The 26,486-nt window shown below is 43.3% G+C and overlaps 1 protein-coding gene across 6 annotated transcripts in view; it reads right to left on the bottom strand.

The window, feature by feature from the left end:
- LOC116975392 (arf-GAP with GTPase, ANK repeat and PH domain-containing protein 1) overlaps positions 1–26,486 on the bottom strand; it is a 600,018-nt gene that overhangs the window by 224,861 nt on the left and 348,671 nt on the right. For all 6 annotated transcript variants that reach the window (XM_033024451.1, XM_033024453.1, XM_033024452.1 and 3 more), the window contains one exon: positions 11,189–11,293. In XM_033024451.1, the coding sequence (XP_032880342.1) occupies positions 11,189–11,293 (105 nt within the window). The remainder of the gene's footprint in view (positions 1–11,188; positions 11,294–26,486) is intronic.

A 26,486-nucleotide genomic window follows, 5' to 3' on the forward strand; every position in this document is an offset into this window, starting at 1 on the left:
GTTTGGACGTTGCCATCCAACGTTTGAGCTACACCCACAACACCACAGCCAACACTCATTCAGTTATACAGCACAGAAACTGGCCCTTCGGCCCCTCATCCTAGCACCCACCACCCTGTGTGATTGCTCCTTCGATCCCCTTTAAAGTTTTCCCTCCCACTTAAACCTGACACCGTTCCTTTTAGACTCCGCTACCCTGAGGAAAAACCTGTGACTCCAACTTATCTATGTCCCTCATGGTTTTATAAATCTTTACAATTCACCACTCAGCCTCTTTTACGCCACACTTGCACAGCTTTAACTTGACTTTCTAGCTCCTGTGCTCAGTGCTTTGACCGATAAAAGCAAGAGTGCCATCTTCACTACCCTGTCCACATGTGTAGTCACTTTCAGGAAAATGTGTAAGCAAGAAATAATCAAGCAGACTACAAACTTTTCTCCTTAACACAGGCAGCTAAGAACACCTGCTTAACCTCTCCTCACATGACAAACTCGGCATCTCAGCAATCAATTTGGTGAACCTTTACTGCACTCCCTCACTTGCACTCGGTCCGTCCTTGGTAGGGAGATTGGGCACATACACAATATTCCTGGTGCGGCGTCACAAGGCTCCAGTATAAGTTGAGAAAGATGCCTCTACCTTGGTCTCCAATCTTTTCGAGATGTGCCAATTGCATAAAACAGATCATGTTGAATCATTATGAAAAGACTTATATTTTTAATACACTTTTCCAGATCTCAGATTAATGTTTTACAAGTATGTCATATGGTTGCTGTTGCAATGCAGAACAGTTAATTAGCAGCCATGAAGATCCAATTAACAGATATACAATTAAAACTAGTGATGCTAGTCAAGTCAAGTCAAGTTTATTCGTCACATACGCATACGAGATGTGTAGTGAAATGAAAAGTGGCAATGCTTGCGGATTGTGCAAAAAGACTACAAAATAGAATGGAATTACATATTTGTGGGTGAAAAAAAGAGAAACAGCAATTAAAAAAGACACCACTCAACAGTAAATTGGTACAGTAAGTTAGTTCCTGGTGAGATAGGAGTTTACAGACCTAATGGTCTCTGGGAAGAAACTCCTTCTCATCCTCTCTGTTTTCACAGCATGGCAACGGAGGCTGGGGTGGAAGGGGCCGCCCATGATCTTGGTGGCTCTGGATTTGCACCTTCTGATGTATAGTTCCTGCAGGGGGGCGAGTGTAGTTCCCAGAGGGCGTTCGGCCAAACGCACTACTCTCTGCAGAGCCTTCTTGGCCTGGGCAGAGCAGTTCCCAAACCAAATTGTGATGTTTCCAGACAAGATGCTTTCCACAGGCGCTGAGTAGAAGCACTGGAAGATCCTCAGAGACACTCTGAATTTACTCAATTGCCCGAGGAGGTAAAGGCGCTGCCTTGCCTTACTCACCAGTGCGGCAGCGTGTGATGTCCATGTCATATCCTCAGTGATGTGAACCCAGGTATTAAAAACAGCTCACCCTATCCACAGTATCCCCATTTATCTTCAGTGGTGTGTACGTCCTCGGATGTTGTGCCCTCCTAAAGTCCACAATCAGCTCCTTAGTTTTTTTGACATTCATGAGGAGGCTGTTGTCCTGACACCAGAGTGCCAGATCAGCCACCTCCTCCCGGTAGGCCTTCTCATCGTTATCAGAGATCTGGCCCACCACCACAGTGTCATCAGCAAACTTGATTATAGAATTGGAGCTGAACCTAGCCACACAGTCATGTGTGTACAGGGAGTACAGTGGGGTGCTGAGGACACAACCCAGGGGGGATCCTGCTCAGGGTGAGAGTCTTTGATGTATTTCCTCCCAGCTTGACTACCTGGGGCCTGGCGGTGAGAAAGTCCAGGACCCAGGCACACAGGGAGGTGTTGAGCCCCAATTCCATTAGCTTCCCGGCCAGTCTGGTGGGGACTATCGTGTTGAAGGCTGAACTGTAGTCTATGAACAGCATTCTCACGTAGCCCCCCTTCTGGCTGTCCAGATGGGAGAGAGCGGTGTGCAAGACCTGGGAGACCGCATCGTCCGTGGATCTGTTCGGACGGTATGCGAACTGCAACGGGTCCATGTTCCGAGGGAGGAAGGCGCAGATGTGTTTCTTCACCAGCCTCTCAAAGCATTTCATGACTACCGAGGTAAGGGCCACCGGACGGTAGTCATTCAGACAGGCTGGGGAGGCATTTTTTGGTACCGGTACAATGTTGTGGGTGTAGCTCAAACGTTGGATGGCAAGAAGCTGTTCTTGAACCTAGAGGTCACGATTTTTGGACTCTTGTACCTTCTCCCAGATGGTGGCAGTGGGATGAGAATGTGGACATGGTGGTGTGGGTCTTAGATGACATTAACTGTTTTCATGTGACTGGAGCTCTCGGTACTACAAGTGCTAGACAGTAGAAAGAGATCATTCTGCTGGGAGGGTGTTCAAACTCCACTTTACAAACTTGTTGATATACCCCTACCCTACGGTGGAAGCATAAATGGGGGGAAATGTTTGAATTAACCTGGCCTATTTTTAAACCTCAAAGCCTGCAACAGATAAGCCAGTGATATCACATTTCCAATTTTGTGATTTTGTTGTGTACAAGATGTTCATGAGATTTTTCTATGAAAGAAATGAATATGCTTTAGATAGTAACTCACTGCCTGTAAAACTCTTGGATATCTCTCAAGATCATGAAAGCCACTGTATGTATGTATATCCCTCTTTAATAAGAGCCATTCAAAGCAATTGTTTCTTATCCCAATCCACTACCCAAGCAAGCAACATTCTTGTTGATTTGAACAGGGTCCCTTCTCAATACAAGTTGTTCAAAGCTTGGTCTTTAGTGGATTGTCGGCAGCATGGAACCCATTCCAGCATATAGCTGCCGATTGGAGGAGGAAAACAAATGGGCAGTTGGCTGCTTCAAAGCCACAGTTTATGGAAATGTGAGGGAACACTTTCTTCCACAAGCTCAGTTAACTTTCTGATGTTCAATAAAAGCGCAAAATAGCTCTCTGTAGTGAGAGGTGAAGACCATAATTCAGGAGAGGTTAAATAGGCTGGGTCTGCTTTCGCTAGAGCAAAGGAGGTTGAGAAGTGACATGGTAGAAGCATATAAAATTATAAGAGGCACAGATAGGATACATAGCCAGAGTCGATTTCCTATGGTAGGGGTGTCTAAAGCTAGATAGCATACATTTAAGGTTAGAGGAAGGAGAGATTAAAGGAGTAAATCCTTCATATATAGTTGATATCTGGAGGAGGAGGTGGTGGTGGCAGGAACAGCAACAACATTTAAGAGGCATTGGGACAGGTACTTGAATGAACAGAGTATAGAGGGATATGGAATTAATGCAGGCAAATGGGATTAGTATTCCTCCAGCAGTTTGTTTTTTGCTGGGATTAGTATAAAAATACACGAATTTTGGTATACAGTGCATTCAGAAAATATTTAGACCCCTTCACTTTTCCCTCATTTTGTTACGTTACAGCCTTATTTTAAAATTGATTAAATTCATTTTTGTTATCATCAATCTACACACAATACCCCAGAATGAAGAAACAAAAACAACGTTTAGAAATGTTTTCAAAGTAATTAAAGAGAAATAACTGAAATATCACATTTACATAAGTATTCAGACCCTTTGCTATGACACTCAAAATTGAGCTTAGGTTCATCCTGTTTCCATTGATTATCCTTGAGATGTTTCTACAACTTGATTGGAGTCCACCAATGGTAAATTAAATTGATTGGACATGATTTGAAAAGGCACACACCTGTCTCTATAAGGTCCCACAGTTGACAGTGCATGTCAGAGCAAAAACCAAGCCATGAAGACGAAGGAATTGTCCGTAGATCTCCAAGACAGGATTGTGTCGAGACACAGATCTGGGGAAGGGTATAAAACAATTTTTGCAGCGTTGCAGGTCCCAAAGAGCACAGTGGCCTCTGACATTCTTAAATGGAAGAACTTTGGAACCACCAGGACTCTTCATAGAGTTGGCCGCCGAGCCAAACTGAGCAATCGGGGGAGAAGGGCCTTGGTCAGGGAAGTGGCCAAGAACCCGATGGTCACTCTGACAGAGCTCCAGAGTTCCTCTGTGGAGATGGAAGAACCTTCCAGAAGGACAACTAATTCTGCAGCACTCCACCAATCAGGCCTTAATGGTAGAGTGGCCAGACGGAAGCCACTCCTCAGTAAAAGGCACATACAATACAATACAATTCAATTTATTGTCATTTGGACCCCTTGAGGTCCAAACGAAATGCCGTTTCTGCAGCCATACATTACAAACAAATAGACCCAAGACACAACATAATTTACATAAACATCCATCACATTGCTGTGATGGAAGGCCAAAAAAACTTCTCTCTCCACTGCACTCTCCCCCCCGATGTCAGAGTCAAAGTCAAAGCCCCCGGCGGGCGATGGCGAATTGTCCCGTGGCCATTAAAACCACGCCGGGTGATGCAAGGTCGCACACCGGGTCTTGATGTTAGAGCCCCCGGCGTGCGCTCGCAGCCCGCAGCCATTCCAAGCCGCGCGGGGCGGTGCTGTAAGGCCCCGCTCCAGGTGCTCTTCAACCCCGCAACTCGGGCGGGAGAAGTCGCCGCTGCGGAAGCCCCGAAAAGCGGTCTCCCTCCAGGGACTCGCGGGCTCCCGGTGTTACCGTCCGCCAAACCCGTAGTTGCAGCCACCGAATCTCCGGGGGTCGGGCCGCAGCAGCGTCCACCACAGCTCCACCCGCTCTGGACTCGGCCAGCTCCGCGACGGTGAGGTGAGTAGTCGGCACCACAGCCCCCGGTCTTCCTGTTGGAGGCCGCTCCTCGTTGCAGCCCCAACGACAACGGAGACCCGACAAAGAAAAGGTCGGGTCTCCCGTGCAGGGAGAGATTTAAAAGTTACCCCCAACCCCCCCACACCCCCACACACATACCCCAACAAAAATAACAAAAACTACATAAAAACATAGACATAAAATAATAAAAACGCAGACGGACTGCAGAGGCCGCAGCTGACGAGAGTCGCGCCGCCTACCGGACATGACAGCCCGCTTGGAGTTTGCCAAAAGGCACCTAAAGGACTCTCAGACCATGAGAAACAATATTCTCTGGTCTGATGAAACCAAGCTTGAACTCTTTGCCTGAATGCCAAGCGTCACGTCTGGAGGAAACCAGGCACTGCTCATCACCTGGCCAATACCATACCTACCGTGAAGCATGGTCGTGGCAACATCATGCTGTGGGGATGTTTTTCAGCGGCAGGAACTGGGAGACTAGTCAGGATCGAGGGTGGGGGCGGAGGTTCACCTTCCAACAGGACAACGGCCCTAAGCACAAAGCCAAGACAACACAGGAGTGGCTTCGTGACAAGTCTGTGAATGTTCTTGAATGGCCCAGCCTGAGCCCCGAACCCTATTGAACATCTCTGGAGGGACCTGAAAATAGCTCCACATCCAACCTGACAGAGCTTGAGAGGATCTGCAGAAAGGAATGGGAGAAATTACCCAAATACAGGTGTGCCAAGTTTGTAACGTCATACCCAAGAAGACTTGAGGCTGTCAAATTGCTGCCAAAGGTGCCTCAACAAAGTACTGATTAAAGGGTCTGAATACTTATGTAAATGTGATATTTTAGTTATTTCTTTTTAATAACTTTGCCAAAATTTCTAAACACCTGTTTTCGCTTTTTTTTATTATGGGGTATAGAAACATAGAAAATAGGTGACAGGAGTAGGCCATTCGGCCCTTCGAGCCTGCACCGCCATTCAATATGATCATGGCTGATCATCCAACTCAGTATCCTGTACCTGCCTTCTCTCCATACCTCCTGATCCCTTTAGCCACAAGGGCCACATCTAACTCCCTCTTAAATATAGCTAATGAACTGGCCTCAACTACCTTCTGTGGCAGAGAGTTCCAGAGACTCACCACTCTCTGTGTGAAAAATGTTTTTCTCATCTTGGTATTAAAGGATTTCCCCATTATCCTTAAACTGTGACCCCTTGTCCTGGACTTCCCCAACATCGGGAACAATCTTCCTGCATCTAGCCTGTCCAACCCCCTAAGAATTTTGTAAGTTTCTATAAGATCCCCCCTCAATCTTCTAAATTCTAGCGAGTACAAGCCGAGTCTATCCAGTCTTTTTTCATATGAAAGTCCTGACATCCCAAGAATCAGTCTGGTGAACCTTCTCTGTACTCCCTCTAAGGCAAGAATGTCTTTCCTCAGATTTGGAGACCAATACTGTACACAGTACTCCAGGTGTGGTCTCACCAAAACCCTGTACAACTGCAGTAGAACCTCCCTGCTCCTATACTCAATCCTTTTGCTGTGAATGCTAACATGCCATTCGCTTTTTTCACTGCCTGCTGCACCTGCATGCCTACTTTTGTGTGTAGATTGATGATGATACATTAAAAAAAAAATCCATTTTAGGCTGTAATGACAAAATGTGGAAAAAGTGAAGGGGTCTGAATACTTTCTGAATGCACTGTAGATGCAGTGGGCAGAAAGGCCTGTTTCTATGCTGTACGACTGACTCTATGACAACATAAGAAGTATTAAAAGATCAAAGTGTACAATACGGCCGTGAATGTCTTTTGCCAGAGGGCAAGAACTATAGAAAAAAGGCTGCAAAAACATAACTACTGCGGGCAAAACAACAGCTATTTCAGAGAGGATCGATTTTGATTCAAATTTGGCTCTCCCCTGTCCATCCTCCACCCCTTTGCCCACACCACTGTCACCCAAATTTTCTTTTTTGGTTATTATCAAGCCAAACCGTTGAATAGATGCTAAACACTGCCAGAAATGTGCAGGATCTCATTGCATCTGTAGTTCAAAGACACAGCACACAGAGCCTGGAGCCAATGTGAAGCAGCACTAATTTTAAAGGCACAAAATGCTATAAACAGGCCTAGGGGGGGCAGACAGTTTTGAAGCTGGTTGCACCTAAATAAGACATGGATCATTTAATTCACAGCTTAGCCTAATGTAACGATCAGCTGTGTCTTGCCCAAGTTACAGCAGCTACAGACGCTGATGTGTGAAGCCCCCAGATTAGTTTTTGACTGTATTTCAGATTTGACATGTGCACAATCGAAAGAGCAAAACACCTAAAACGAATAAAAATCTGAGCGAATTACAAAATGACACCACAAGCTCTGCTTTCCTCACCGGCACTTCTCCGAGCTGTGTACTCGAACACACCACAAGCCGATCCTGCCCATCCCCTGGATCAAACCGCCACCAGATGCAAGAGTCATCACAAGCTCTGTAAACACCGCCGCAACTAACTCTGGGATTAGGCTCCACTATTTGAATAAATCAATCCTTTCAACAAAGATCAAGTTATAATTGCTCCACTATTCCATGTCTACCCCTTGGGTCTGACAGAGACAGCAAGATCTCCTTATGGACATCTGACGACAAGTAACAGCACGTTTCTTTGCCATAACACACTAGATCATTTCAGCTGGACTAAAGAGCACAAAGGCTTAAAGACCAGGCGTCACTTCTGTGTTAGAAAGTTTATTCTTCATAAAGCCAGCTGCTCTTTCTTTTAAAAGAGAACATTTTAATTCCAGAGGCATGCAAAAATAAGAGCAGCTACAAGTTTCTATTTATATTTGGAAAATTTCAAAATTATCAGTTATGATTCTTACCAGACACAGAAATAAAGTGTACAGGATTCCAGCGTAAAGCCACAGTGAGCTGCCTAGCCTGTTCTTGGTCGTCATAAACACCAGTGGTGCAGAGGGACACAGGCAATGTTTTAAATCGTTCACAAGAGGAATTCTTTCTACATTTTTTAATCTAGAGATTGCTCCAGATGGAGACATCATTTTGACAATCGCCCCCCAGGTTTACTTTAATCATGCTTCATTTCCGTAAAACAAAAACTTGAACATTAAAGAGAGCTGCCAGTAGCATAAATAGCTGCTAAGGAATTAGCTCATTGGTGTCACTGATTATTGCAATTTTTAATTATAATGATTAGAAATGCAATCAGAGCACAACAGGGAAAATATTAAACTTCACTAAAAACAGTCACTGCTGCAGAGCTTATACGTCTATCAGTCAAGGCACATGCAGTGCCAATTGTAGATATAACCTCTCCCATCCACACAACCGCACCATCTTTCATATGGTTTTCAGTCATGAATTGTGGTCTGATGTATTCAAACAAAGCTTCAACTTAACTTCTGACGATCATGAGTACAAGGAATGGTTCTAATGGTCATTGTGAGCCCTACCTGTAGTCACAGACACAAAAAGCTGGAGTATCTCAGTGGGTCAGACAGCATCTTTGGAGAAAAGGAATAAGGTGACGTTTCGGGTCGAGACCCTTCTTCAGACTGAGTCACAGACAAATTGGTTCAAGATTTAAGCACAAAGTGGAATGAGAACCTGAGCTTGGCATGTTCATTCCAAGTGCAAACGTTTCAGATTCAATCATCAGTTTCTTTAAACGCCTTCATTTCCACGCTATAACCCAAAAGAATGTACATTGATTGTTCTTCCTATCATTTGTCCAAATCTTTCCCATTACTTTTTGTTTCTTTGGTTGGGCCTCCTAATTAACCTTGGTGAGTACTGCAACCATCCTGCAAACCTTTGCGAGTTCCCTTCTCTATTGCTTTTCTTCAGAGATGAAGACTCCCCCAGTTATTTGAATCTTTGTCTGGTGCTGTGAATCAGCTGGCATGTGCTGAATTAGTTGACAGGAGTATGACATTAAGTTTAGATTACTGTTTAGATTTCTAACTGATATTGAAAGACACCTCTGCTGGGAAATGCAAGCGTGCCGAACGAACAAAGAGCAAAGGCAAACATGTACTGGATCAGAAAGATATCCTATTCAAGGTGCACGGACAGTGATGTATCTAGGTATAAAGGATGACTGACCAAATGTTTTCCTATTCAAGACTACACCTCAGAGCCGAGCTTCTAAAAATATGCTGAAGACATATTTGGCAGATTGCCGAGCCATTTTATGGCGCACTGCGCAAGATTTGGTAGCTGCTATATATATATATATCAAAGCTGAGTGGGACTAGAATTGAAAACGGCAACAAGTATGACTGGTAGAGTTCTTCATTCTGGCCTTAACAAAATGGCCTGCTGAAAAGCAAATGAGGGTTGAGCTCAGAAAATCTAGCTGCTGGTTAATGCAACGTATTCCTTCCTGGTCATGGAAATACTAATAATGGCCAATGTGGCAATCACCGAGAGTCTGCTATACAGTAGTCTGCCATAGGTTTTAAAACACAACATCAGAAGATGGTCAGCACGGTGGCGCAGTGGTACAGTTGCTGCCTTACAGCGTCCGGGGCACGGGTTCGTTTCTGACTGTGGGTGCTTGTCTGTGTGGAGTTTGTATGTTCTCCCTGTGATCTGTGTGGGTTTTCTCTGGGAGGTTTTGGCTTCCTTTCACACTCCAAAGACGTAGAGGTCTGTATGTTAATTGGCTTGGTATAATTGCAAATTATCCCTAGTGTGTGCAGGATAGCGTTAGTGTGCGGGGATCGCAGGTCGGCGCGGACGCGGTGGGCCAAAGGGCCTGTAACCACGCTACATCTTTAAACCAATAAATTAAGTATGGTGTGAAGCACTCAAGGTCGAAAGATGTCCAGGAGGGTTCGAAGATCGACCGTTTCCACTGGCATGTTCTGGTTCACTCTTCCATCTCCACCAATCCTCGTTCTGCTTTGCTCAGCTTCTTCCCACACACATCACCTGCCCTTTCACTTCTTCCGTCCCCACCATGCAAGACCCCAGATAAGCTTCCACAGTCTATGAATTGCACACCATCCTCTTCCTACAACATACTGATGATGTGGCTTTGAACAACCTCCCTTTAGATGGCGCAAATTTGGGAAGTGGGTTGGTTTTAAATGAGATGAGGGACATTTGCTTTGGTCAACAATTATAGAAGAGGAACTTTCTTCATGTGGTGCCATTCCTGCCATAGGGAGATTTTCAAGAGACCTCTGCTCCTCTATATTGGGTACTCAAAGGCAGATTGGGCATCTCCATTGTGGAACATTTATGTTCACGTGTACCCCCCAGACACACGTTACTTTAATTCTCTATCACACTCTCATGTTGATCTTTCCATCCTTGGTTTCTGTTTCAACAAAACTCAACAAAGGCTTGAGGAGTAGCTCCTCATCTGCCAACCAAGCACACTGCCGTCCAACACAGTCAACAAATTGAGGTAATCAGTACCTCAAGCATTTTTACTTAACATTTCTAGGATGACCACATTTTCTGCATTTCAGCTCCTTTGGAAAGACCTTTTGATTCCTATTGACCATCTTGTATATCTATCCCCTTCATTTCATCTCTCCTGCCTTCTATTTTATTACAGACCTTCTTTCCTCCCCTTTCACTGTAACTGTCTGAGGGGGGGGGGGGGGGGTGGTGGTTGTTGGTGTGTGTGTGTGTGTGTGTGTGTGTGTGTGTGTGTGTGTGTGTGTGTGTGTGTGTGTGTGTGTGTGTGTGTGTGTGTGTGTGTGTGTCTGTGTGTGTGTGTCTGTGTCTGTGTCTGTGTCTGTGTCTGTGTCTGTGTCTGTGTCTGTGTCTGTGTCTGTGTCTGTGTCTGTGTCGTCTAAGAGCAGGAAAGAGGCAGATGAGAAGTTGGGAACAAATACTGGTGGAAAAAGAGTTTAGTAGACAGGATAGCCAGGAGCGTGGCAAAGAGAAAGGGAAGACTGGGGATAAAAATCCTACAGCAGCTCAATGTTCAAGGGTACAGAAACAATGGCATGATAGGAGTACAGATCAGAGATGAGGACTTAACAATAGTGCTTATAGAGGATATTCCTGGGGGATCGTCTGGTGAGGTTATATGGGTAGATCTTAGAAACAGGAAGGGGATGATCAGATCGATGGAACTACATTGCAGGGCCCCTAAATATTTACTACCCTCTGACTAAAGAACTTGGTCCTCATCTCCTTTCTAAAGGTACGTCCTTTTATTCTGAGGCTATGGCTCTCCCACTAGTGCAAAAAGCCTCCACACTTCCTCTTTACATTCCAGCGAGTACAGGCCCAATGCCGTCAAACACTCACCATACGCTAGCCCAGATAATAAAACGTCACTCTATGATGCATCAATTTCTAGACAACTTCTGAAAAGTAGAAATACTTAAACTTGTTAAGAACCGGATGAGGTTATATACTTACATGCAAACTAGGATGATATGTCAAGAGACCATTATCGCACAGTGTGACGTACTTCTTCTTCCACTCTTTGTTTAATGACTTCCCGCTCCTTTTAAGTAGCATTCCCTGGAACAAAAGAAAGCAAAGCAAATTTAAGAAAAAGATTCTGTGCATTTCCACGATAGTCCATCTCAACACTAAACGATCACAAGCAACTCAATTTTGTGGCTATACAATGCATGGTCTTCAGTATTCAAACATTTTTTAATGAATTCTGCAAGTTGAAAGCCAGAAGACGTATTAGACAGTATCTGCACATCGCTACAAAAAACGACGGCATCCAGAAAGGCCTGAGACTGTCTTAATGATTAAACCCCTGCAACCCCATTCTCTCCACCAACAGCCCTGGGAGCCTCTGCCTCACAGCCAGAGACCTGGTTCAATCGTATCCTCGAGTGCACTGGTTTCCTCCCACAAGACGTGTGGCTTTGTAGGTAAACTGGCCACTAAAAAATGTTCCTAGTGCGTGGGTGGGTGATAGAATCTGGGACGTGTTGCTGAGAATACAAATTGGGATTAATGTAGGATTAGTGTCAATGGGCTGTTGTTGTTTTCTGGAGGTTTGGTGTACAGAAGGGTATGTTTCTGTGCTGTGTCGTTCTGACTGTAAATTAAAAAAATAAAATGACTTTAACACTGTTACTTTATATTTCTGTACATTGTAGAACGAGTATCTCTATTGATAGGAAAATAACTGCTCTATTCATTCTATACCCATGTCTGAGTAGCCTGACACAACTCCAACTATCTCTAAATTTGCCGATGACACCACGGTAGTTGGGTGAATTACAGGTAATGATGAGTCAGAGTTTAGGAGGGAGATCGATCGTCAGATTGACAGCTACCAGAACAACAACAACCTTGCTCTCAACATCAGTAAAACCAAGGAGTTGAATGTTGACTTTAGAAGAGGAAGGCCAACGGTCCACAAACCTGTCCTCATCGACAGGTCAGTGGTGAAGAGAGTCAACAACTTCAAGTTCCTGGGCGTGAATATTTCTGCAGATCTGTCCTGGGCCCAGCACAGTGAAACAATTATAAAGAAATTTGATTAACACCTCTACTTCCTTAGAAGGTTGAGGAGATTTGGTATGTCAATGAATACTCTCGAGAACGTCTACAGGTGTATAGTGGAGAGCATATCGACAGGTTGCAACATGGCCTGGTTTGGTAAATCGAACGCCCAGGAATGAATGAAATACATGGTGAACACTGCCCAGTCCATTGCCAGTACTGACTCCCCACCATCGACCGGATCTATAGGAGAAACTGCCTCAAAAAGGCAACCAGCATTATCAAGGAATCACACCACCCTGACCATGCTCCCATTTCACTCTTGCCACTGGAAAAAGGTATGAGAATCTTAAAACTGTGATGTCCAGGTTCAGGAACAGCTACTTCTCAACAACCATTAGGCTATTGAACAGTAGTGAACTCCAACTAAACTGTGAACAGTTTTGGTTGCACTCGGAACTTTGGGATTTGTTTTGTTTCGCACGATATTCTTTCTTGAAATTTATTAAACTTCTTTTATTATTTGCTTATTATGTTATCTATGTACAGTGTTGACATATCTGTTGTGCTGCTGCACTTAGGAATTTCATTGTGCTGTTTCACCATCTACACTAGTCCCACATTTGTTTGGCCCAAACCCCTCTTAACCTTTCCTATCCATAAATTGGTCCAAATGTTTTTTAAATATTGTTATCGTTTCTGCCTCAACTACATCTTCCATCGGTTCCTTCAATATACCCACCACCCTCTGTGTGAAAATGTTGCCCCTCAAGTTGCCATTAAATTTGTCCCCTCTCACCTTAAACCCATGTTCGCTGGTCCTTGATTCCTCTATAGGTAAAATACATCTGCATCTGCCCTATCTATTCCTCTCATGATCTCACACACCTCTATAAGCTCACCTCTCATCATCCTACACTCCAAGGAATACAGTCCTAGTCTGCCCAACCTCTCCCTGCAGCTTTGGCCCTCAGGTTCTGGCAACATCCTCGTAAATCTCCTCTGTGCTCTTTCCAGATTAACAACATCTTTTCAATAGCTGGGTGACCAAAGAAAAACATAATACTCAAACTGTGGCCCCACCAGCACCGTGTACATAGAAACATAGAAAATAGGTGCAGGAGTAGGCCATTCGGCCCTTCGAGCCTGCACCGCCATTCAATATGATCATGGCTGATCATCCAACTCAGTATCCCATCCCTGCCTTCTCTCCATACCCCCTGATCCCTTTAGCCACAAGGGCCACATCTAACTCCCTCTTAAATATAGCCAATGAACTGGCCTCAACTTCTGTGGCAGAGAGTTCCAGAGATTCACCACTCTGTGTGAAAATTTTTTTTCTCAACTCGGTCCTAAAGGATTTCCCCTCTATCCTTAAGCTGTGCCCCCTTGTCCTGGACTTCCCCAACATCGGGAACAATCTTCCTGCATCTAGCCTGTCCAACCCCTTAAGAATTTTGTAAGTTTCTATAAGATCCCCCCCCAATCTCCTAAATTCTAGCGAGATTCTGTAACAGATTCTGTAAATTCTGTAACAGAACAATGACACTACTCTAAATATTCTAAAATTTATCATTTCTTGGACCATGAATGATGAATTACTTTTCATATTAAAAAAAAATGAAAACATTAACATAAAGATCAGATGATACTTTCTCATTACCATATCTGGCACAGCAGTCAGAAGTTCAAGCACTCTCAGCGTGTTTTCCTAAGATTTATTTCTGAATAATTTGTAACATTATCATTAGTCCATGGAATTTCCTGCTTCTTCATGTAACATGTTAGTACAAAAGACGGCCCCCTAATTAGTAGAGCCAACACTATTTTATTGTGTGCAAAACTCCATGTTCGTCAGCACTTTTATTTGAGTTCCTCTCCGATTGCTGTCCTCCCACAGAACTATTTCATATTTTCAACAGATTCTGATGGCCTTTCACCTTCCAACCCTGGGTTCACACCCAGCCCAGCCACATTATCCAATGGTCCTACAGAGCACTTAAACTAAATCACAAAACTCATGACGGACTCAGATACATAAATAAATAGACAATAGGTGCAGGAGTAGGCCATTCAGCCCTTCAAGCCAGCATTGCCATTTAATGTGATCATGGCTTATCATCCACAATTAGTACCCTGTTCCTGCCTTCTGCGGAACCCCATTGATTCCGCTAGCCCTAAGAACTCTATCTCTCTCTTTTGAATGCATCCAGTGAATCGGCCTCCACTGCCTTCTAAGGCAGAGAATTCTACAAATTCACAACTCTCTGTGTGAAAAAGTTTTTCCTCATGTCAGTTCTAAATGGCCTACCCCTTATTCTTAAACTGCGGCCCCTGGTTCTGGACTCCTCCCCCCCACCAACATCGGGAACATGTTTTCTGCATCTAGTGTGTCCAATCCCTTAATAATTTTATATGTTTCTATAAAATCCCCTGTCATCCTAAATTACAGTGAATACAAGCCCAGTCGCTCCATTCTTTCATCATATGACAGTCCCGCCATTCCGGGAATTAACCTTGTGAACCTACACTGCAATCCCTCACTAGCAAGAATGTCCTTCCTCAAATTAGGAGACCAAAATTGCACAATACCCCAGGTACGGTCTCACCAGGGCCCTGTACAACTGCAGAAGGACCTCTTTGCTCCTATCCTCAACTCCTCTCGTTATGAAGGCCAACATGCCATTAACTTTCTTCACTGCCTGTTGTACCTGCATGATTACTTTCAGTGACTGATGTACTAGGACACCCAGGTCTCGTTGTACTTTCCCGTTTCCTAACCTGACACAATTCAGATAATAATCTTAGCACTTCTGAGAGCAGTCGGCGTAAGGTGATCAGTCTGAAGCATTCCATTTGAGCTAAACGTGGCCCCACCTTCGCACACTTTTGTAAGATTCTGGTTGATATTATCCTGGTCCACAATGAGCCCTGCCGCTATAGGTGGATACAGCACAAAAATATCCCGTGGCCTACTGAGTCCATGCCGAACGTTACTCACGCATTTACACTGATCTTAACTAACCCCATTTTATTCTACCCCCCCATTCCCATCACCTCCCTCCAGACTATGAACACAATAGACTTACAGGGGTCAATTAACCTCCAAATACATCTTTGGGATGTGGGACGAAACTGGAGCATCCGGAGAAAACCCAGGCAATCATAGGGAGCACGTGCAAACTCCACACACACAGCACCTGAGGTCAGGATTTAACCTGGGTCCCTGGTGCTCTGAGGCAGTGGTTCCACCAGCAACGCCACAGTGCCGCCCACAACAGAATATCTGTTCCACAGCAGTTAAATTCCTCACCTTAATTAGCAATAAATTCAACAAAAATGCCTGCTTTTCTAACTCTGATGCCAGTGGGAAGTTGCATATACATTACTGTTGTATTTCATCCGTGACTACTATCAAGATCATGTTCTGGTTACTGAGTATTGGCAGCATCAACCATGGGATGTTACTTTGAACCTCAATAGGTTCTCAGCCACAGCTTGAAAATGTGGGTCACTTCATGGGAATCAGGAAGAAGAAGCCTGCACTATTTTCTTCAGTCATTATCACACTTCCATCCAGGAGAACCATGGGATTATCATTGCTCCATTAAGGTAGTCAGGTTTAGATTAGGCCTCAGATCAATCAATGTGTATAGAGGTGAATACCAGGTTATAACGAGAGAGTAGGCAAACTAAAGGCAAAATTGTAAAGATGGTATTTAAAGAGAATTAAAACACTATTTTTAATATTCTAACACTCATTATAGGTGCGACCATGATGGTTTGATTAACTTCTATTTTTAACAAGGAGAGAGGAATGGAAAAATAATTAAATCAGAATGGAAAGAGTGGCAGAGGTACAACCACACTGTCTCAGTAGAAAAGTGAAAGGAGGATTAGGGAGGGTGCTACAGAAAGTAGGATCCAAATGGGTTCTACAACCTCCTACACATGGGGGGGGGGGGGGGGGGGGGGCAATTCACAGCAGCCAATTAAACTACCGACCCGCATGTCTTTGGGATGTAGGAGGAAACTGGAACATCCAAAGGATTTCCACGTGATCACACTGAGAATATGCAACCTCCACACACATAGCATAGGAGGTCAGGGCTGAGCCTGGGTCTCTGAATCTGTGAGTCAGCATCTCTACCAGCTGTGTCACTTGTTCGAAAAGTTCCCAACGTAATTTATAGTCATACTAGCCAATGCTTTTGCATTTTTCTTCAACCAGATGTGCTGAGCGCATGGGTTTCTTCCCAGGACCAGCTAGCTCAGAAACCAGATTTAACCAATGTAGTCCACATGATGTAAGGGATGACTGGCAGCCCTGGACACAGGAAAGACTATGGAACCAGATAATACTCCAGCTATTGCGCTGAAGACCTGTGCTCTGGAACTAGCAGAGCCTGTGCCCAAACTGTCCCAAAATAGTTCCTGGCAGCCACTGATATAGTGTGGAAATCTGCCAGTGGATGTTACATCCACAGAAAATAAGACAATCCAATTCAACTAATTACTGACTAATCAGTCTGTTCTCAGTCATCAACAAAGCAACGGGGATGCCACCAGCAGTGTCATTAAGCACAATTACTAATCAATAATCTGCTCACTGAATATTTAGCTCAGGTTTCATCAGTAGTGTGCAGCTCAAGGATTGGAATTGCAGAAGTGGGTGCAAGTGACTGCCCTCAACATCAAGGCACATTAATCTGTGGTATTAATCACCCTGGTAAACTGGGATTCTCTAAGAATAATGGGTTAAATACTCCCCTGGCCAGGATCAAGTCTTGCACAAGGGAAGATGGTTGCTGGAGCCAAGAATCTGTGTCCCAGAATATCCCCACAGCAATTGCTCAGGGCATCATGTTGCCCAAGTTAGACAAGTGGTGCAGCAGTAGAGTTGCTGCCTTACAGCAAATGCAGTGCCGGAGACCCGGGTTCGATCCTGACTACGGGTGCCGTCTGGACGGAGTTTGTACATGCTCCCTGTGACCTGCATGGGTTTTCTCTGAGATCTTCGGTTTCCTCCTACACTCCAAAGACGTACAGGTATGTAGGTTAATTGGCTTGGTAAATGTAAAATTTGTCCCTAGTGGGTGTAGGATAGTGTTACTATGTGGGGATTGCTGGTCGGCGCGGACCCAGTGGGCCGAAAGGGCCTGTTTCCACGCTGTATCTCTAAACTAAACTAAATTAAATCAACTAAACAAAAAATTGTACGTCTGTTCTTGCCGACCAATACTTCCAGAAAAACCTAGTTATTATAAATGGATGAGAAATATTGCCTCCTTCCAGTTCCAAGTGCCCATCCATTGATTGCCAACTGTGGCTGAATGGTAGCACTCTGAATCAGAGGTTACAATGTTGTGTCCTGTGAGCACACAACATAGGCTGATCCGGCTAGTAAAGGATTTAAATGTCTGCATTATAAAAGTGTTTTTAGAAGTCGTAGTATTTCAGAAAATAATAACAAAATCAAAATATAAATGTTGCAAGATGTGTGTTGCCTGCTGCATACCCATCACCAGTGTATGCCCAAACAAGCCTGTACTCTGCTATCATCTATGGATGAGCCCAATGTTCCATCTTCATGAGACGAAATAAATGGGTTCGCCAAACAGATCACCCACAGTCCTATCAGAGGAAGTTTATCATTACTGCATGCTTTGGGTGATATGATGTCTTCCTTGTTTATTTGAACTGTAGGAACATGCTTTAGGCTGTGGGCCGAGATGCTTTTTCGTTTAAGTTCGTGACCCAAATCACGTAACTACCTGAATTTTTAACATATTGTGTAAAAATATTATAGAAATCATACCTGAAACTCGTCTAGAACAAAACCTGCACATATTTTTTAAATATGAGGAAAACCTCCAATTTTCCAGTTGTAATTGTCCAATCAATGCACGTTTGACATTGCTAGACAGCGAGCACTCTGGGATCATCGCTGCCTCCTAATTACATCAAAACAATAGCAAGGTTTCGAAGAAATGAAGGTACTGCTAACCTGCTGACAATTTTGTTTTACAATTGATTTATCTTTGTAAAGTTATGATGTGAACTGTTAAATAAAAATGATAAATAAAAATGTAGAGCTAGGATTAGGGTCAGTCAGTCAGAAGTTGGTTGGTTGGTCGGTCGGTCGGGCTGTCGGCTCGCCAGTGAGTGCTGTGATGGATCGGTCGGGCTGTCGGAATTAGGCTCCCATGGGCATTGAACACTAGATGGCGCTTACTTTTTCTATCTCATTTTCTAATTAGCTTAATTAATTTATGTGCAACTTTTGGCATTGACGAGTTATGACTTCCTTCTCAATTATATTTTACCTAAATCTGTGCAAAATTTCAAGTAGTTCCCAAACATGGGTCACGAAAGTTAAATTCTAGACACATTTTCGATGCTCGGCCCACAGCCTACTTCTGACCAGTTCCAAATATGTGGCATTCAGCCCCAGGGTTGCAGGGTTCAATCTTGTGTCACGGAGGGGTAATTTCAGCACCAACCTAGTTAGAAGTAAATTGGAAATGTAGAAACAAAGAACTGCAGATGCTAGAAGAAGGGTCTCGACCCGAAACATCACCTGTCCATGTTCTCCAGAGATGCTGCCCGACCTGCTGAGTTACTCCAGCACTTTGTGTCCTTTAGTTTAGAAATAAATTGGCGCGTAAGCAGGGTAGTTGGGCTCATGCAAGGACATTGAATGAGGTCAAAGCAAATTGAGTCCCTCAGTGGTTCAGCTGGTAGATAGGTGCAAGTTTAGGAGTTACACATCTAAAATCTCCCAAATGATGAACTTTAAATCCTTTATCTACAGACCTGGGGCAGAAATAATTGAAAAGACGAATTATGAAAATGGTAAAGAAATTGATCACTATTAGCGTTTTAATCTTTTAACAAAACGGAGTCACAGATAAACCAAGTAGAGAATTGCTTTGAAAGAAAGACTACTTAGAAAACTTGCGCAGATTTGCATAACCTTGAGACATTCCCAAAGTGGCATTCTTTCACTGTGGCACTTGGATGAATTTCTAAAATTTCAGAAACGTTGTAACCAATTACTTTGATAAATCTGCACAAAAAGTGCCAATTGGAAACAACTGAGTAATCTGTTTAGAAATATTGGGTGATGGGTAAATGTCAGCTACATTAAAGAAATGGAAGAATCACAGAAAGATTAAATACTAGGAGGCCATTCTCCCCATCAAATCTAGACAAATGCTACATTCATGTACGTGCAATTCAACCCTCTTCCCATACCTCTGCCAATTTTCATTACATATTTACACTGTTCATTTTTGAACACCACACACAGCTTATGTGTTTTGGCCTGAAACGTCGCCTATTTCCTTCGCTCCATGGATACTGCTGCATCCGCTGAGTTTCTCCAGCGTTTTTGTGTACATACAGCTTATGATCTTTGAGTAGTGTCTTCACTGACTAAAAATCTGAGGTTGATGCTTTAACTCTTCAACCAAACGCTCAGCCCTGTACTCGTGCTCAAGTCTCCGGAATGGGAAGTAATTCCAAATTTTGAGGTGTAAACACTGGGCAATAATTTACACCTGACACTAGGAAGTGCGAACAGAATGGCAAGACTGTTTTTACTTTGCCCCCTTTTCCCTCCCCCAATTTAATCTGCTCTGGGAAGGTTAATGCTGTGAGTAGTTACATGGTGGAAAGTCTATTCCACAGTCAATTTTGAGATTGGTTGTGAATCATCAATTCTCATTACCCATGGGGGAAAAGGCAGAGGCTGAGTCTTAAGTCTACAATACTTAAATAAGTAGAAACACTTTGTATTAAAACCGTGTGTATATATAACATATGTAACTAATATCTGAAATCTATCATTCAGCAATGCATGGTGCCCACCAGCAATGATAAAACACTGCTCATAAATTTATATTAAAACTCTGCTCAATAGCAATTATTTACCAACAAAGATTTATTGATTGTGCTTGTCACCAGAGATCTGTGCTAACTGAGCCAATCAGTCAGTGAGGCTGAAGCATTCGGGTGCCAAAGGGCAGTAACTCACACTATCAGGTTAAATCCCTCTGATCATTACTGCAACAGTGCAAACAACTGATGATGAGTGGTGCGAAACTCTCCCTGGAGACAACTCTTTGCACATGAGGTGGTGTACAGACTGCTCCCAAGGAGCTGTGTCTACCAATTAAAACACCATCACTTGCCCTACAGCGCCCCTGAAGTTAGTCAACATTAGTCCTGTGCAAAATGTAATATATTACACATGTATCTGGGAGAAAATAACAAAGGCATCACCTCCAATAAGGATTCAGATGAAAGCCAAGCTGAGGTGGTTTATCATCTAAAGAATGGGCTTGTTGTAATTCCTGCTCCAATTCAGCTAATGTTTGGGTGTATTTTAATAACGTGCTTTATGGTCAAATATTTTTCCCTTATTGCTTCAGTTCTTTCTGGTCTCTTTTATTGTTTCTCCATCATGTCCACTGAGCTCCAATTGACCCCGAGAATGGATCACCTCCTACCCCGGTATCCTGGTCAAGGCAGCTGCTTCAGAATTATATAGCAAGCTCCTGAGTTACCCAGACACTGGCCTGGTTCATTTGGCCACAGGCTCCCAGTGAGCCTGCCGGAAGAGGCTGCAGGGAACAGCGTCACTCCAGCTAAGTGGTGCCAATGTGTTTCTGCCCTGGCGACACCTGGAGGCCAGATCACTGGAGATACGTGAAGAGAAAGTGTAAAACATTGGTGAACTGAAGGGAATGGGAACGGCATAGAAGATGAATAGTAGTTTGGGGCAGATCAGCCATGAACATATTGAATGGCGGGACAGGCTTGAGGGACCAAGTGGCTTTTTTCTGCTCCTATTTTTATGTCTCATTCCTTCTCTCTTTGTTTCCCTGTACATCTGCCACTTTATTCCCTCTCACAGCCCAATAACTACTCTTCTATTATTTTGCCACTTACCTACTCTAAGACGTAACTAACAATGACCATTTAATTATAATCAGAATCTAGTGATATGATAGGAAACTGGAGCACCTGGATGCAACCACACAGACAGAGGGAGAAATTCAAAACTCCATACAGACAGTGCCAGAGGTGAGGATCGAACCTGGGTCCCTGGCGCTGCAAAGTGGCAGCTCTATCTGCCCTACCACTACGCCACCCGAAAAGTTCCCACATCACTATTTCCAAGTACAATTAAGCCAATCTCGTGTCCTGGCTAATACTTATCCCCCCCCCCCCCATCATACATCGCTAATTCCACCACTGAGAATTTGCCACCCACAAGTTAACTGCTGCGTTTCCGACACTGTCAACAGTAACAACTGTTTCTTTTTTCCTTTTCTCTTTTGCTCTACCTTGATGGACTCTTGTATGGTATGATTTGACAATAATATGAGCAAAACTGGAGACTGAAATCTGAAAGAATACCCAGAAAATACTGAGTAGGTCAGACAATATGTGTTGAGAGAAACAGTTAACGTGTACAGTCATCAATGTTTTTAAAGAATTCCATTCAAAGCAGAATCATTAAAATGGATTTCTTTTACCCAGATGCTGCCTGGCCTGCTAAGTAGTTCCAACAATCTCTGTTTTCATTATATGAACAACATCTTACGTTCCTTATGATGTTTTTCTCACTAAATCATTGATGTTTTATGCAGTTACTTGGATTCCTGCTGAGATGGGCTTTTTGCTGACCACATTTAGGCTTGTGAAGATAAATGATGTGCCCACCAGGTGTCTGAAAACCATGCTACAAGATTGCTTTTGATTAGGTGAGTCTGCATGGATGGTATTAAGATTGCAATCTCCTCTCCAGCTACATTGACTGTTAGAATAAGGGACTAAAACCTAATTAAAAGCGCAAGACAGTCGCCCAGCACCTTAATTACTTTGAGGGGTCAGAACAAGTTCGATCACTTGTTCTAGCCTTAAGATATTGCTCACAGTTCTTTTTGCTATTCCAGAAAAACTGCAGTCCATTACAGCCCGCCTACTAACTGAATCATGCTTTTAATATATTGAGAACATATTCATTTAAAAACTGATCAAAATGAAAATATAGAAGTTTGAAACACAGGTCTCAAACTCCTCAGATACTCATAAAGAGCAACCAAATACTTGGAGAAAATGTGGCACTGATCCGATCTTCTGCATTCACGAAAGGTAAAGGTAATGAGCTTTGCTTTCTAATCTGCTAAAGTAATTGATCCTTACCATTTAAAATGATCTTGCAGCACCCTGTTATAATCCCACTGAAACTGAGCTTCTTTATTTCATACAGTTTCTTAATCAAATAAAGCCCCCAACTTCAACATCATTGCGATTAAAGAAACACCTTGGCAAAGAATTTTGCTTCTCGTTGGTTGGTTAAAGCAGGAAAAGAAGCTTTCAATGCGCTTGGTGAAGCAAGATTGTAAATGCATTCGTAAAAAAACAAGATCACTTTACACCTGTGTAATGAAAATATCCATCCATAAATGTTATGAAGAGGGTAACAGAGATGTCTTGTAAAATGCGTTTGTAGCACACAGTGATGACACAGAGATATAAATTAATTCTAATGCCACAAGCACCTGGAGTGTCAGGTACATTAGTATCCATAAGCTGCAGCCTCTCTCAGAAGGTTGGAGAATGAGGGCTGACCTCCTCATCATTATCCCGTTCATTTCCCCTCACAGTGCAAATGTCCAACACACAACTTGCTCATCAAAACAGATAAAACCAGAACAAGATCCAAGTCGTAATGGTGTGGAAGCAACCTTGTTTAAATAAAAACTGAGTTAAAGCACTCTATTCTCCGCTGGCTTAAAAGGGAATCGCCAGTAAGTGTTGCGCCACTCATTGTGATTGACACACTTCAGCCCTAACGACGGCGGTTTGTACGGTTTATTACATTAAAACATGTCTCCCCCGCCTCGTCTCCGCACAACTGGAACTGTCATACTGGGAGATCGTGAAGAATACAAATGTAATGTACCCACAGTTCAGCTAATGGGATTTGACACAGGCTTTAAGTTTAATGAAGAAAGTTGCCAGTAGCAACAAAACTGTCACTGCTTGCGAAGTGCAATTAATAAAGGCTTCGACAACATTACTCCAGACTGCAGCCAGCTATAGGTACCCTGAGTTCAAGCTGTGCTAAATTAGCTGACCAATTTTTCTTAAGTATCTACACCATTTACAGAGCAATTTATTAATTTTTAGTCTGCCACTGGCACTCAAAAGGATGTAGTTTTGCATCTGAGATGGACATCAGGTGCAACTCATTTCAATGCAACGTGGTATTTATGTCAGATAACGAACAAGTCATCACTCCATCTGCTATTTATAAAAATTCAAGAAAGAAATGCAGTGACTGAAACACAGCCTTATGGCTCCTCACTGACACAATGCTTAAATCTCTCAATTAATCATGGCATATACAGTATTCCAATTGCTCCAAAGATTAGGGGAATTGATGATATAATGGGTCAACTAAATTCTGCTCTCTGGTTTAGGACCAGCCTAAATGTACAGCATTAATATCAATGTGCCCTTGAATTTAAAGTCTCAACCAAGCTCCGTGGCATAAATGGTCTACACTTTAAAACACGTTTAAGGAAGACAATACAGTAGTTGGCAAAAGTAATGGAAATAACACCAGTCTAGTTTTCTGGATTGAGGTTCATGAATACTGAAAAACAGTGAACAAAAAAGGCCAGCCTGCATTACACCTGGATAACAAGATTCGGATAAAATGATAGTTAAAGGTGTTAATACAAGGTCATAAGTGATAGGAGCAGCATTAGGCCATTCGCCCATCAAGTTTGCTCCACGATTCAATCATGACTGATCTATCTCTCCTTCCTAACCCCATTCTCCACAACCTTCTCTCCACAACCCTTGACACCCGTACTAATCAAGAATCTATCCAACTCTGCCTTTAAAATATCCATTGACTTGGCTCCACAGCCTTCTGTGGCAAAGAATTCCACAGATTCACCACAAGCTGTTTGTTGCAATACAGCGAGGATTATGGTTGGAATCTGGAACGCACTGTCTGAAGAGGTTGTGGGAGCAGATATTCTCCCAACATTTAAGATACATTCGGATGAGTACTTGAATCGCTCAGGCATAGAAGTCCTACACAACCAGATTCCAAATAAGCTGCTGAGGTCCCACACTACCGGATTCAGGATCAACTATTTTCCTGCAACATCAGTTTCTTGAATCAACCTGCATAACCTTTATCTTGCCGAACAATGGAACACTACGGCCCACCCATAATGTAGATATATTCAGCAGGGGGCATGGGCATATTAGGTCAAAAGGTCTGTTACTATGATGTACAACCCCATCTTGTAAGCCACTCAGTGGGAAAGAATAAAGAGAAAATTCTACCTGAAGAGTCATTAAAATCCCCGTTAAGAACTGCTATTTCATACACCAGGAGATCATCACATCAATCAAATCCATCACCTTAAAAGGATATCTCTACAATTTATGCACAGATGCTCCACATAACTACTTGGACAATAAGGCCGTTATTCATTGATTACAACTCAACGTTCAACAACATCATCTCTTCTAAACTTGGTCTCTGCTCATCACTATGCAATTGGATCCTTGACTTCCTCACTGGCAGATCACATTCATTCTAGGGGCTTCTGAGCCACTGTACATAACTAAAGCCCACTGCTGTGGTGCAATACCAGTCACAGCAAGTCAGCCCGACCTTTTAAATCCCATGTTATTTTCATTCTGTTAACACCCTTCAATCCAACCATAATCATTATTTCTTACAATCCCAATACATGTCCTTTGCTGATTATCCTTTATCTAAACTGCTGGTTACTACCTAAAAGAATGTCTAGTCAGACATAAGTGGGTGATGATACCACCCAAAGATTGTTCAAGCAGCCTGGCCAATAATGTCTTATAGTCCCTCTCATCTTGAAAAGCAGCTACATTTGCTAGCTTCCAGGGACTGTTCCAAAATCCAGGACAAACTGGAAAATCATTATCAATTAATTCACTTATTCTGTACTTCGCTCTTAAAATTCTTGTTGGATTTCAGCATTCATTTCTCCAATACCTTGCCTACTATGTAACAGATTCTACATTCTTCTTGGACCCCGATTCCCTACTGGTCCCAAAAACCTTTCTGGTGTTTCTAGCATGAGGATACCCAAGATCAACTTGTTTAATGACCCTCATTTTTTCCCTCCCTATTACCATTTCTCCCATCTCTGCCCGTATGGGACCCACAAGCTCCCCACTCCTGCTTGTTCCCAGAAGACCAGAGACTGGGGGGGATGGAGCAGGCGGCAACGATGGATGCGACAGGGGAGGAGAGAGGAGAGGGGAGGGAACCGTGGTCTGGCCTACTGCGCCCTCGAGGTCAACTGCAGGAGGCGCACCCTGAGAACAAAGGTGGACGGGCGAGGAGAGGACGTTGGTTGCTGGAGGCCACATTGCAGCCAGGAGCTTGCCTGAATTGGCCATCACTCCTAACAACTGGAACGTGGACTGGATTTGGAAAATGGCGGCAAACATGGCGCCTTTTGCACGCGGGCTAAGTAGACTTTCTGTACAAATGCTAATTACGGGTGGTACGGTGATGCTCTACTGAACTGTTTGTAAGAAAAGAATTTCACTGTCCGTTTGAACCGCACATGTGACAATAACGCACCATTAAACCAAAGTAGGTCAATGTAGCACAATCAGCATGAGTACATTGTGTGTGCCTACCAAACGGAACAATTTGTTTACAAATCCAGCCTTTCATTTACACTATTAATAACAGACTTCTTGGCAAATTCTTTTCTAGTTTTCTTTTATTTAGTTAATTGGAAATTTGGCTAAATTCTTAATCTACCCATGGTGGTAGCCTTTTACCCCATAGAACATGAAGGCCCCTAGAATCAGCAAAGACAAACACAAGACCTCGGCTGACACCACATAGTGGTTGTGAGAATGTTTTGCACCTTTTGGATAAGACCATAACCCAAAGTAATCTCTCTTTCATTTGGGAGTACACAATCCAGAAAAGGCTGCTTTAGTCAAGAGCAGTGAAATTGTGCGCAAGGTCCTGCAACAATATTTATTACTCACTCTTCACTCAAAGCAAGTTATCTAATCAGCTTCGTATTTCTGCATTTGGGATCTTGCTATGCACAAACTACTTCTGACATTAAGCCAGTGACTTCACTTCAAAACCACTTCTTTAGCAGTAAAATGCTTTGGGATGTCTGAAGGCTGTGAC

The sequence above is a fragment of the Amblyraja radiata genome, chromosome 7 (assembly GCF_010909765.2).
Source record: "Amblyraja radiata isolate CabotCenter1 chromosome 7, sAmbRad1.1.pri, whole genome shotgun sequence".
NCBI lineage: Eukaryota > Metazoa > Chordata > Chondrichthyes > Rajiformes > Rajidae > Amblyraja > Amblyraja radiata.